This window comes from Microtus pennsylvanicus, chromosome 7, assembly GCF_037038515.1.
Source record: "Microtus pennsylvanicus isolate mMicPen1 chromosome 7, mMicPen1.hap1, whole genome shotgun sequence".
Taxonomy (NCBI): domain Eukaryota; kingdom Metazoa; phylum Chordata; class Mammalia; order Rodentia; family Cricetidae; genus Microtus; species Microtus pennsylvanicus.
The window spans coordinates 50,681,559-50,695,984 of record NC_134585.1 but is presented as its reverse complement, the minus strand read 5'-3'; the positions used below and the strand labels follow the sequence as shown (position 1 = coordinate 50,695,984).

The 14,426-nt window shown below is 44.8% G+C and overlaps 1 protein-coding gene across 4 annotated transcripts in view; it reads right to left on the bottom strand.

Annotated features, from left to right (window-relative positions):
• Positions 1-14,426, bottom strand: part of Adgrf1 (adhesion G protein-coupled receptor F1) — a 53,773-nt gene that overhangs the window by 20,378 nt on the left and 18,969 nt on the right. For 3 of the 4 annotated variants that reach the window (XM_075980667.1, XM_075980669.1, XM_075980668.1), the window contains 6 exons: positions 12,535-12,595; positions 10,661-10,804; positions 8,834-9,007; positions 6,771-6,871; positions 5,218-5,276; positions 529-680 (listed from right to left, as the gene is read on the bottom strand). In XM_075980667.1, the coding sequence (XP_075836782.1) occupies positions 529-680; positions 5,218-5,276; positions 6,771-6,871; positions 8,834-9,007; positions 10,661-10,804; positions 12,535-12,595 (691 nt within the window). The remainder of the gene's footprint in view (positions 1-528; positions 681-5,217; positions 5,277-6,770; positions 6,872-8,833; positions 9,008-10,660; positions 10,805-12,534; positions 12,596-14,426) is intronic. The other variant, XM_075980670.1, reaches the window with a different exon arrangement.

The window sequence follows — 14,426 nt, the reverse complement described above, 5'->3', positions numbered from 1 at the left end:
GTGTCACCATTTTATGGGCGGGATCTTGGACTTTGATGTGACCGTGACTAGCTTTTTCAGTTCCTGCTGCCTCGACTTTCCCGCAAAGTTGAACTATAACCCGGAATTATGAGGCAAATAAACCCTATCTCCCCTAAGTTGCTTTCGTCAAGGTATTTTACCTCAGCAAGAGGAAATGAACTAAGACGGTATTTTTTAAACACGTAGAGAGAGGAGGGTATGTGCATTTGCCCGGGGTTTTGAATGATGGATTTAAAACCACTCTTAGCTCCGAGGCTTTTTCATTGTGTGTACCGGCAAAGCGGTGCTGAGTCACACCTATCACAGCCTGTAGTGAGGTCAGTGTTCCAAGATGTTTATCTGAGATGCTCAGATCTCCAATTAGTAACTACAGAGAGTCAGCTGGGGTTGAGTCATGTGGGGGCGGGGGGAGGCTGCCAGTTTTTGCTGGAAGTGGGTTTTAGAGTGATTCTCTTGGAACTAGGCATCTGTAGTCCGAAGACTAGCGAAAGACTGAACCAGCTTTACCTTTCCCAAACACTCGGAAGGAGCCGTCTTCAACAGAGAACTGCCTTTCCAGGGCCACCAGTGCCTCTTCTGCCTCCTGCTCCAGGGCAGACAGGAGCTCAGCTGTGCTACTGGAGCCAGTTACTTCATAGCCCACAACGATGCTTCCCTCTCTGCAGTGAGGAGGGAGGAGAAAGAAGAGATTCACTGTCTCTGCGTTTAGTCTCTCAGGGCAAACATGTAACTGCATGCTGTGGAGTGCACAGGAATAAAGCAAGAAGAGTTTCTATGTGTCTCCATGGAGCTGAGAAAGAAACAACAGCCCTCCCCCACACACACACCCTCACACGCTTGTATGCATACACATACAAACGCACACATGCGTTTCTATCCATGCATGCACATGTACATATATTGATCTGCATGCATGCTCATACCCGTATGTATCCTTGCACATGTACATACAAATGCCCATAGTCAGTTTGAAATGTTTAATGTTATAATGTAGACAGGGACAAGCATAGAAGGGGAAGTAAATGCCTCACACTATATACAGGCTGGGTGGAGATGGTTTCTCTGTGGAAAAAAATCCCTGGTTTTTGAAACAAGCCTTTAAGATGATGTCTCAGGGTCATTACTGACCATGACCGAAAGCAACTTGGGGAGGAAAGGGTTTCTTTTGCTTACTCTCCCAGGTGACAGTCTATCACTGAGGGAAATCAGGGCAAGAACTGAAACAGGACAGGAATCTGGAGGCAGGAAGTGAAGGAGAAGCCATGGAGGAAAGGGGCTTACTGACGTGTTCCCCATGGCTTGCTCAGCCTCCACCTTATAACACCTAGGACCACCTGCCCAGGCATGGCACCACCCACAATGGGCTGGTTTCTACATCAATCTGTAATCAAGAAAATGAACCGTAGGCTTGTGTACAGGCAAATCTTACAGATATAGTTTCTCAATTGAAAATCCCTCTTCCTAAATTTGTCTCCAGCTGCTGTCAAGTTGACAGGAAACCAGTCAGCATAGATGACAAGAAGACACGTGATGAGAAGCATGTAAGTATCTGCGAAAGCTCTGGGACAGGCAGAGTTTGACAGACTTACAGACTAGAGTGGCTAATCCAATATGAGAGAGAGAGAACGGTAGGAAGTAATGTATGGAAACCAGCTGAAGGAAGTCAATAAGGAAAGCAGGAGGTTGAGCTAAGAAAGCGGCACTTTGGCTTGGACTAGTTGGATAGCCATTTGTGTGGAAACATCTAGATTGAGGTTATATCTGGCAGACTTGCTAGGAAAGCAGATGTGGGGTGTACAAGAAAGAAACCAGTTAGAAATAACTTCACAGGCCAGAGGGGTCAAGGGCATCACAAGAAAACCCACAGAACCAACTAACCTGGGCTCATGGAGGCTCACAGAGACTAAACTGACCCCAAGGTACTCTGCATGTATGTTGCAGTTGTATAAGGTACTCTGCAGGTACGTTACAGTTGGGTCACTTGGTTTTCTTATGGGACTCCTCACACAGAACAGGGGCTGTTTCTGACTCAATTGCCTGCACTGGGGACCCTTTCCTCCTTCCAGGGTGCCTCATCCAGCCTTACTAGGAGAAGAGGTACCTAGTCTCACTGCATCTTGATATGCTTGGCAGGTTGATAGCCATGGGAGGCCTGCCCTTTTCTGAAGAGAAAGGGAGAAGGAATGGATGGGGAGGGAAAGGGGAGATGGAAGGTGGGACTGGGAAGAGAAGAGGGAGGGGAGACTGGTCAGGATGTAAAAAAATAAATAAATACAAAAAAGGGTAATTTCACAGAATGGGAACAAAATTAGTGTTTTTACACAGTAGAATCTTACTGGGCAATAAGAAAGTTGTGATTCAGTTACTGAGCCAAACAGGAATGAACTGAACAGACTTCATGCTGAATGGTAGACGCCAGGTTGAAAAACAAAAACAAACAAAACCCCTGACCTTTCACTTATGTGACATTATGGGGCATGTTAAACTAGCCGAGGGAAGTAGAAATCAGACCCAGTGACGACCTTTCTTGGAGAGTGGGTCAGTAACCATGTCTATAAAGGAACTGGAGAAGTGGGAAGTACTGGAAACCATCCGTCGGGGCGGGACAGGCTGTAGCAACAGGTCAGACCTGACGAAATGTACATTGACGATCTGCACACAGCACGGTGCATTCCTTACATCTCAGGAAGTGTCTGGGAGCAGAGCATGGCTCAAGGTTTGAGTCAGAAACTGGAAGGACAGGTAAGAAGATGGCCGGACAGGAGTGGGTGGGCTGGGGTGCAGGGTGGACGTGTGTTTGACACGCCCACTGGAAGAGCAAGCAGAAATGTCAAGCTGGTGACTGATATTCAGAGTTCAGAGAAGAGAAAGTGGCAAAGCTGGGAACCGCGGCGCCCAGACAGTGTCTGAAGCCACCGATGGCACACGAGAGCAGACGTGATGATGAAATGAGCCTCGTGGTTAGTCCTTGAGGTCAGTACAGTGGTGCCTTCACTCTCGTTTAGTGTTTTGAGGTCTCCCTCTCTAGGCCAGGCTGGCCTGGAATTCACTGTGGAACCCAGGCTGGCTCGATACTTGATGCAATCCTCCTGCTTCGGATTCCAAAGTGCTGAGATTACAGGTGTGAGCCACCATGCCCAGTTACCTCTCTTTCAATATTTTATTTTCTGACTTTAAAAAAGATAATTATTTTTAAAACACTTAGGTTTAAAATACAAATTTTAAAGATACTTATTTTATTTATTCTTATTATGTGTATGTGGATGAGGGGGTGTGCGCACACATGAATGTAGGTGCCAGGGAGGCCAGAACAGGCCTTGAGATACCTCTGGAGGTGGAGTTACAGGTGGCTGTGAACCAACTGGGGAACCAACAGGTGGGCTCTGGGAACCAAACTCAAGTCCTATAGACCAGTGTGTATTCTTTACTGCTGAGCCATCTCTTTGGAACCCTGGCTACCCAAATTTTAAAGATAAAGGAAGGGAGACACAAAGAGAAGCCAGGTGAGGAAATTAGGATTTGGCAAGAACTTCTGAAGCCTCAAAGGACAAACTCTTGACCCTTCTGCTTGGATACGGCCCACCCTGTACGCTTGCCACCTACTTTCCTACCTATTGTTTGTATGTTTTTGTCTTGAAGCAGGATCTCCCTGTGTAACCCAGGCTAACCTTGAACTCACGTTGTACTCTAGGTCAGTTATAAAGTAATGGCAATCCTCCTGCCTCCACTTCACAAGCACTAGGATTGTAGTCATGCAGTAGCACACCTGGCTGTTGTTTTCAGGGTTTGAATGTAAAATTACTGGAGTTAAATCTCAGTTTCATCTAGTAGTACACAGACAGAAAAGGCAAAAAAAAGAAGGAAATAAAAAGATCCATTATACAGATTCAATATGAGAAAAGAGAAACTGGGTTCTTCTCTGGGTTAGATTTTTTTTTAAAAAAAATTATTCCTGTGGGACTTTCTAAATGACTTTATAGACTAAGAATGTATATTAGCAGGTGTTGTTGAAAATTTCCCATGACTGGTTTGAAGTTAACCATGATAAAAATAATGAGTCAAGCACTTCGATCACTAAGCTACTTCCTCCAGCAGGCGACCAATGCACACATACTCAGCTCCAAATAACTCTTCATTGAATCATAAACAAAAGGCTAATTTACCAAATACACCTTTATTTGCTGTAGACAGTGACTTCTGAGTTTTGAACCACAGTCCATACTTGATACCCGCACAGAAGGATATTTTATCCCAGGTTCCCATCTTGACTCCAGATTACACAACAGCTTGTCCTATGTCATAGGAAAATGCTCATCTCTCTACCCCCACGTTCCCCATGCCACCCCTCACCCCTTCCTGAACCGGGACACTGTGATGTCTCCCTTCCTCTCAAGCTTCTACCTTATGCCCACGTGTTTACAATTTTTTAATGTGTGTGTTCTTCTATGCATGAGTATACAACATGTGTACGTGTGCGTGCATGTGTGTACTTGCGTGTGGGGACCAGAGGAAAACCTAGGTAGTCACTAGGAACGCTGTCTACTTCTTTTGAGACAGGATCTCTCACTGGCCTGGATCTCATGAATTAGGTGAGTCTAGCTATCCAGTGAGCCCCTGGAGTCCCCTGTCTCTACCTCCCCAGCCCTGGGATTGCATGTGAACCCTGGATTCTCCTATCTCTGCCTCCCCAGCACTGGGATTGCATGTGAACGCTACCATGCAAGGCATTATTATGTGGGCTCTGGGATCAGTCTTTGTTTGGAATCTCCAGTGGGTTGGAGGCCCATTCCACAAGGTCCACCATCGGTGGCCCCTCACTGGGAGATACCTGGAACCATGGCTACCAGCTATTTAAGACCCGACCCGTAGATCTGCCATGTGAGCTCCCAGGTCCTCTTTTCCTGCCTTCCTGAGAGTCACCTGGGTGTGCTCTGCTTTGCATTGCCCTGTTTATTAAATCTGGATTTACTAATTCAATTTGATTTGGCGTATTGCATGGCGGCAGAGGAGCCCAGTAACTGGGAATCTAATAATTAACAGAATTTAGACCTCAGGCATGCAAGGTATACACTTACAGACTAAGCTATCTCCCTAGCATTGATTTCACAATTCTGTCAGGACCAGCATCAATACCACTGGGCATTCTCAGGAGCAGTGCCAAATTCTAGAGCAGCCCTTAGACCAGATGCGACTTACCGAAATTGCGTGACCTGAACTGACTCAAAACCATGGATTCCTCTGTATGCTTCTTTAAGCTTAGAAAGAAAACGAAAGACAATGTTTCAGTATCTATCTTCACACATCAAAAGAAATCGAGCAAAATATAAATGCAAATAATAAATAAGCAACAACATATGAGCAAAGAAAGAAGTTATATGTCATAACAAAAGCAGTTAAAATAACCATTGAGAGCACACACAATTAATTTTTGAGGATGCTAAGAAAGAACGACCGATCAGAGGCTGGTGAGATGGCGCCATTAGTGAAGTGATTGCCACAGTCATGAGGACCTGAGTTTGGATTTTAGTACTCGTGAAAGTGGGGTATAGAGCCACGTACATTAGTAACCCTATGGCTGGGAAGTAGAGACAGGAGATCCTGGGGCTTGTCAGTCAACCAGTCTAGCCAACTGAGGAGTCCAGTGAGGGATCTTGTCTCAAAATAATAACAATGATCACGTGTAGATAGCTTTAACCAGAAGGCACGTGACATCTACCCCTGGTATCCACACAGGCACACTGAGAGGGACGGTGACAGAATAAGGGAAATAGGATAAATAGATATTATGATAAATGTACCCAGATCTGTGTTCTGGTTCTGGACAGAGGAGCACTGTCTGGTCTAGTTCTTATGTGCCATTGTTCAGTAACTCCCTTCAGCTTCTAAGAGGTGCTTCTTTATGGAACAAAGTCAAACAATTGAGTTTAGGGAGCGATAATTTATTATGTGTAGTTAAAAACTATGAGCTAATCTAGAATCCATAATATAGTATTCAAATCCATAAGAAACATCAAACACATGATAACTGATAACATCTCAGGAAAATGCTCAAGGAACGTCTACTGTGGGCAAAGCAAATAGTGGCTCTGTAAGAACTCATCAAGTATAAACAACTAAATATGTGCTAAGGGACAGGAGAGTTGGCTAAGCACTTAGTTAGGAGCATGCAGAGGACCTGACATCCTCTGTTCCCAACATGCACCCATAAGTCTAACTCAGGGAGTCTGACGGCCTCTTCTGAACTCCGCAGGAACACGCACTCATTTCACACACATATCTACACACAGAGTCACACAGATGCACACATATATACACACACACTCAAATTTAAAATTAAATAAATCTTTTAAAAATATATTATTAAGGGGCTACAGTGAAAGCTCAGTCAGTAAAGCATTTGCTTTGCATGAAGACCTGAGTTTGAGCCACCAAACCACATTTTTTTAAAATGTGGATCACATAGACTTACTAGCTAGCCCAGCTGAATTGATGAGCCCCAGGCCAAAGAAACCCCTGTCTAAAAGGGGAATAAAAGGGTGGGAAAAGAAATAAAGAGAGGTAAAAAAAAGAACACATATTTGAGGCTGTTTTTTTCTCTGTCTCCCACGTGTACACACAACACCCACACAGGTAACCCCACTATACAAATATTCACATATATAAAATATGGATGAAATGCATGTCCTGAATTGAAAAGCATCTGAACTTGTGGTTAGAAAGATTATCCTTATATAACAAATAGTGCTTACTTGCTCTTCAATTTCAGTTCTGTAGTAGGCATATACAGCAGAAGAGGAATTCCAAAGGTCTTTGATAAAAGCTCCATTAATTTTAAAAGTGCCCCAAACCTCTAGTGGAAAGAGGCAAAATAGATACAACAAATTTAGACACAATAAATTTCTTGCTTGATTTTATCAGTAGCATAAAATTATGAAAGTACAATTCATAACCCATGGTAGGCATTTCTATTAATTTTCATAAACTATATTCATCTAAAATAATAAAGAAAAGAAAGAAAACCAGAATGCTCAGTTGTTTGGTTTCTAACAGTCATGGGAAAGTGCTAGTGATCAGGCCAAGTCACTCAACACTTGTGTATGTATGTGTGTGTGCATCTGTGTGTGCATGTATGTGTGTGTATCTGTGTGTGTGCATGTATGTATGTGTGTGTGTGTATCTCTGTGTGTGTACATGGAGATGAGATGTCTGGTGTCTTTCTCAATTTCTCTCTACCTTATTTTTTTGAGACAGGGTCTCTCACTGAACCTGGAGCTCACTAATTTGGGTAAAGTAGCTGGCCAGAAAGCCCAGGGATCCTGAAGTCTCTACTTCCCCAGTTCTGAGACTCCATGCATGCACTGTGCTCAGCTAAAGATCCAAACTCAAGTCTTCATGCTTGCACACCAAACACTTTACTGACTGAGCTGTCTCCCCAGCCCCAACACAGCTTAGAGCTGTTTGCTAACTCCTACAAGCCCCGGGCTTACTAGCTCAGGGCTAGTGCTCATCCGTACAGAACTGGTCTTTCTGTGGACAACCCCTGCTCAGTCTGTATTCAGGGTCTAACCATCAGCTGCTCTGGAAACACTTCTCTGGTCCCCACGTGTAAAATATTTCTACCTCTGAATTCCACCACTGCTTTCTCCATCTGACTGTACCTGTCTCTACCATACTATGGGAAACCCTTCATGAGCACATCACCTGTCTGAATCTTCTTTCTATCTCTTGTAGATGGATCAGAAATGGGCCTTCTTGCAAGATGGGAGCTTTCATTGGCATTTGGTGAAAAAAAAATGCCTTCTTTTCTTTCTTATATTACAAGTCAGCCTCCCCCACTAACCTGATAATTCACAAATAGGGTTTACTCTGGAACTGGACGTGAACATGATCCTTAATAGACACATGATGCCATAACATGACGACTTGCTGTGGTCCTGGGAAGGGGAACTAGGCATGCTCAGCTAAGCAGGACTATTTCCCACTCCTCCCTCATACTTAAAGCCCAGAGCTTCAAGCTGACCAGAGCAGTCTTTCAGGAAGCTCCTCCTCCTTCTCTTCCCACTCTTCCACCCTTCTTCCACCTCCTTTTCCTTCACATCTCCTTTGCAGACGTATATCTAACTATAGCCTAGACTCTTGAGAACCCACTATGTAGCTTAAACTGACCTCAAACTTAGGGCAAGCTTCCTGCCTCTGTCTCCTGGGTGCTGGGATTACAGGTATGAGCTCCCACACTCAGGGAGAATTTTCTTAAAGTCTGTTAGGGTCTGGAATCCATGTCGTTAGATTCATCTCCTTTATAAAACAGAAACTTAAGTCAACAGTGGTTTCTCTACCCTTTGACTATATACGGGGTGTGTGTGTGTGTGTGTGTGTGTGTGTGTGTGTGTGTAACTTGGAATGTATTTGTTGCAATCCAGAGCAGGCTTTTCAATATAATCACCAAGTGTCCCTCCTGCATTCACACATCTAGAGTTAATGCTGGTAAAGAAGAGAAAAGGGAGAAGGAAATGTCCTGACTTAGGCCATTGCCCACTTGGATTATAGTGCATCTTTCTAAACCTCAGTAGAATCCCGCAATCACAGCATTGAGCTAGCTGCGTGCATATAGAGGTTGAAATGACATCTAAACATGATCTTGTGGCTTCAGATCTGCTGCGCTGAGGAAGCCTTCACTGGTTTAGGCAAACCTAACTGGGTACCTCTACTTCAGTACCGCCCCTCAGCATCAGCTGCCCTCGGCCAGGCAAAGAACCACAGTACTGTCTCCGCTGCATCCTGGGAAGAGAGTACCTTAGCCCAGAGTACTTACTTGCTCTCTCACAGAAGTTGACACTCTGGCTGAGGTCTTTAAGATGGCAATTACAGCTTGGGAGGGGTCCAGTTGTATGAAGGTAGCAGTTCTGGGGATCAAGACAGAAGGGAGGAAACCACATATAGCTGTCTTCACAGGCACACTCCGGGAACCCCTTCAGGTTTTTGCAGTCTACATACAGAAAAACAAATAGACCACAGTCTCACTATGTCTGCTTTCTATATCAACTTCTGTTCTGTCCTTGGCTCGGACTTGGAATCTGAACCAAGGATTTCTCCACAGAAGCTGGGAGGATGGCGATGTATTTAAGACATAGAAATGTCCAACTCCAAAGATTCTGAGGTTGCTGGGGAAATCCTAGCAGAGATAAAACAAATGGCTTGTCTTAGCATCCAAAACAAGGCTATGGATCCCCTGATATCCACTGTGATAGAAGAGAAAGACAGAAACATAGTCACAACGTAAGAGTTATTATTGAAAGGGTCTAAAGGGTATTCGATCCCTACCTCATTTGAGTCCCCATCCATCCATCCACCCATCAGCACACCAAGGGAGGACTTAAAAACCACGTGGCTGAGCTGTAGACATGAATCAGTGTTTAAATGCTCTTGCTCTACAGGGGATCTGGGATTGGTTCCTAGCACCCATGTGGTGGTTCACAGGCATCCAGAACTCCAATTCCAAGGGATCTGAAGCCTCCTGGCCTTCTTGGGCACTAAGCATGCATTCAGTAGTATACACACACACATATATGTGTGTGTATATGTATACACACACATACATGCAGGCAGAACACTCACACACGCTGAGCATGGTGCTGCCTGCCACTAATCCCAGCACCTGGGAGGTAGAAGCAGGTGAATCTCTGAGTTCAAGACCAGCTTGGTCTACAGAGCAAGTTCCAGAACAATCAGGGCTATACAGAGAAACCCTGTCTTGGAGGGGAAAACACTCATACACAGATAAATTTTAAATGTTTTAAAATATTAGAAAGGCAGAATGATTTGGAGGTGGGGTAATGGTGAAAGCGTCTACCAATCAAAGCTGTGCAATCGTTACTTTGTATTAGACTTGACAGACCCATCAAAAGTCCTTTCATCTTAACAAAAAGCTGAAGGGTGAGGGTGGGGAGTGGGTATTTAAGCGGGGGACAGTCCAGGATATGCTTGAGAAACTTACGTGGAAGTGTGTGGTGAGTGCTTGTCAAACTTTAGTTCGCTTCAGAAGCCCCTGGGGCATTTCACCCCAGAGCCTCTGGTCCCACAGGTCTGAAGTGGACTGAGGAATGTGCTGCCCTATTCAGTTCCTTACTCCTGATGGCAATAGAGGTGACCTGAGCACTGTGGGACTCTCAGCTTTAGCCAAGTTGTTAGACTTCTCTGGGAACAACTTCTGTGATTTGCATTATCAAATACTTCTTGCTATCTTATGGATACATACTGGAATTTCAAATCCCAGCCTTGTGAGGCTGGATAGAGTCATAGAATGAATTCTGGCCAATAAAATAGGAACAGAGTTAGTGTCTTCCATTCTCAGCTAAAAAATGTCGTTGTCTGTGTGGGGATCTCCAGGATTTCATTTCTTTCTTGCTCAGAATGAATACATGTGAAGTAGGATCTCATTCATCACCTGGTACCTAAGGGATGACCACAGACACAGCCCCCTTGCCAACATGCAATGGACATATCCCATTAAGAAGAAACAATGGTTCTTGATACCACAGCGTTTATATGGAATGGCCGTTTTTCAAAGCACAGCCTACCTACCCTGACTGACCCGCCCCTCTCCCCAGTTATACTCCCCATCTCTCAGAAGCTAATTTACATGTGGTGGCCTTCACTCTGACGATCTTGCTGGACCCGTGTAAGCACTGTGATGGAGATTTCAAATGCTTCAGAAATCTTTTCAATTCTCTCTTCTCCCCAGGATCCCTGTATGTCATCTGAAGCAGGATCTCGTACTCCTGGGCTGCAGAGAGAGGAATTATCAGAAGGCACCCGTGTGGGGGGAAGATGTCTTAGCAGTCATCACGTACTGCTTAGAGCTCCTGGACTGTCCCCGATGCTTGTCACTATATTCCACACATCCAGACATTGCCTTAACGTGAGCAAGCGGACATGCCTCATACATGCCTCACAGGGATCTCTCCTCCCACTTCAGCTAGGTCAATAGTTCCCAAGGTCTCTTTCCTGCCCCAGACTCAAGGGAAACAGACTGGAATATCCTACTCACCCTTCTTTGGTTTCCTGGAAATATCTCCAACATAAAACCCCCAACGTCACCCTTTCCAAAGAACTCATTTTTTAAAATGTTCCATTAATGAGTGGGGGTTTAGGGATTTGCTTGAAATGCAAAAACAAAACACAACTAGACCCTGGCTTGTGTCTGTGCACAGTTGTTACCTCCAGATGCTTATTTAATAACTTGACTTTTTTTCCCCAAAGACGAGCCTTCGGTACTTGGAACCCTGGGGTCCTCGGCTTTCCTACGCCAAGACCAATCTTACCTTGGGCCTTTGCATGCGCTAACTTTGCAGCCAGGCTGATTGGAATCAAATATTGTCTACTATTCCCACAGGTCTTGGGAGTACCCCCAATTGATGAGGAACAGGGTAAATGTGAACCTGCTCACTTTTTCAGGAGTTAGTGATACTGAAACCAGATAGGTTGGGTTAAATCTTGTTTTACAGCCCTTAGCCCAAACCCTAGTTTTACCATTTTTAAATAAAGATGGCCATGATCTAATAGAACTAAACACAGCCTGGCATAGTGACAGTTCAGTGAATAAATGCTTACTGTATTTTTATTGTCATTGTTACCGTTGGGGAGATCTTGTTCATGGCATTCCGTGTTAAAAATTTTGCTTCATTTTCCTGAAGAACTGTAGCCTTGCATGGGGGACATTTTCATGCTATGCCTAGCACATGATTGCTTGCCATGTATGTGTATTTAAATGCATTGCATGCCAGAAGCCTTTTGTGCACTGCTCTGGAACTTACAACCATCTGAGGGGATAATGTTTTCATAAGGAAGTACGTTCAGTGCTCAGACATCAGGCATACATGTTAACGTCCACACCAGGACTCATCCCCAAGCTGAGAGCTCTGCCCATTAGTTACATTATAGGAGGGAGGCGGAAGAGAAAAGGAACAAAGGACAGGCTCCTGTCTGGTGTGGTGCAAGATGCCCATCTTCCTTGTCAGCTTGCCTGGATCTGTGGCCACCTAGGAGACACACCTCTGAGAGGTATGAAGGAGTTTCCAGAGAGGTTTAACTGAGAAGGGAAGGCCCACGCCGCATGTATACAGCACCATTTTGTGAGCTGAATAGAAGGAAAAGGAGGGAAAGCACACTCAACACCAGCGTCATTCCCTAAGCTTCCTGAATGTGGGCACAGTGTGACCAGCTGCCTCAGGGTCCAGCTGCCGTTCCTTCCTAGCAGAATGGACTGCATGGCCTCTTAAATCATGAGCCCAAATAAGTCGGTTCTTCATTGCAGTGCTTTGGTAAGACATTTGGCCACAACAAAATTATACCAAGTAATACACTGTGTCATTATTTAGTCTTTGCTCTTAAGAATTATTATTATTCTCCCTTTACAGATTATTTCATAATGTGCCTAAGATCCCCTGGTAATTGCTGAGGTCAGAACCCTGTTTTCCAGGACCCAAAGTACCAAGACGTCTAGCAGGATCTTACCTGGATGCCTTTTCTCAACCACACCGACATCTCCTTTGGTTTGGTTGTCATGGTTTTTCTGCTACAAAAGGAAGGAAGATGGCTATAGTGAAGCTTTGTGATCTGCACGTCATAAGGTCTGTTGAGTTTCCTAGGTGAGCCAAAATGATGATCTACTATCCAAGCCGAGCGTGGTGACAGATGGCCGAGAAAGGCCTTACCAAGGCTGTTTTGAGCAAAGACCTGGAGGAAGTGATGGTGTTCGGGGGAAGAGAAAGTGATGGTCTTGCAAAGAGGCAGGAACAGCATTAGTGTGGTCAGTGCTATGAATGTGCCCAACTGTGACAGTAAGTGAGGGACCAGAGAGCATGAAGAAGTGGGTGAAGGGAGATGAGCAAGAGGCGGGGCCCAGAGTCCACAGAGGCAGGTCATGTAGACAGAGGCAAGGTGTGTTCGTCTATCAGACCAGAGAAAGATTTTAATGCTTTGTGGAAAGAAAAGTGTTGTTGTTGGGTGTGTGTTTGTGTGTTGCATGTACATGGGCATATTAGTGAGTACACCCATGTGCACACAAGAAGACCAGGAGAAGCTATTGAAAGTCTTCCTCTGACATGCTTTAGTTTATTCCTTGGAGACAGGTTCTCAGTGAATCTGGCCGTTGTTTTAGGTAGAATGCCTGGCTCAGTGACTGCCGTCTCCACTCTCCTGGATTGGGCTTACAACCATGCTCAGGTTTTCTTAAGTGCTTTCTGGGGTCTCAAACTTGGGTCTTCATGCTTGCAGAACAAGAACTCTTCCAAGTCAGCTCTGCAGCCCTGGTTTTAGTTTTTCCCTGAGTGAGCCATGAAGAGTTTGAACACACACGAGAAAGAGTCACTCTGATTTGCTTTACAGAAGCCTTAATCCCAGTGCGTTGTTAAGAATGGCCAAGCACAGAAACGACAGAAGCATTTCTGGTGTTACCAAGGGGCTACAGAACTGAGATTATAAAGCTCTCAGTGGAGACCGCAGCAGTGGAAGAAGTTAGAAGAGTCTGACGTCTAGACAGATTTTAAAGTAAATTTTAAACCCGGTTTACATATATGCAGCATTACAAGACTCAAGCACAGCACCGTTCTCACCCAGACAGGAAGAGAGTGGTGTCACCAGAAAATAAGAGTGGGTTTGGTAAGAAAAATCAGGCTTCAGTTTGGGGCATGTGAAGCTGAGGAACCCTAGTGTCCACATGAATGGTGTCCACATGAGTGAAGAGTTCATGAAGCATCCGGATGAAAATATACACTTGGGAATCGTCAGTGAGTTGAAAACATTCAAGCCACGATCCTAGATGAAATCATCAAGAAAGTGAGTAGCCCATAGCTGGAGTGATGGCTCAGTTGTCAAAGCACTTGCTGAACCAGGGTAAGGACCAACTAGAGTTTGGGTCTTTAGAACCTATCTATATGTAAGTGCTAAGTAGGCAAAATAGCCCAGTTCCAGCCCTGGAAGACAGACACACAGGACAAGTTAGCTACCAAGAGTCATCATGTCCCTGACCTCTGGGCCTGAGAGATTTTTCCTCAGTAAATAAAGTGGAAAAATTATTGGGAGGAATTTCTAAGATCAACCTCAGGCTTTCATGTGTGTGTACACACTCTCGCACACGCGTGCACACACTCTCGCACATGCGTGTACAACTCTCGCACACACGTGTACACACTCTCGCACATGCGTGTACACACTCTCACACATGTGTGCCCACACATGTAACCATGCAAATTCTCAAATTTGCAGCAAATACATACAAATCGGAAAAAAGGCAAGAAAAGTAAGTACCCTGGCACTTGAGAGACAGAGGAAGGAAGATCATTGCAAATTTGTGGTTAATCTGGTCTACACAGAGTGTTTCATGCCAACCAGAACTGCCTATCTCA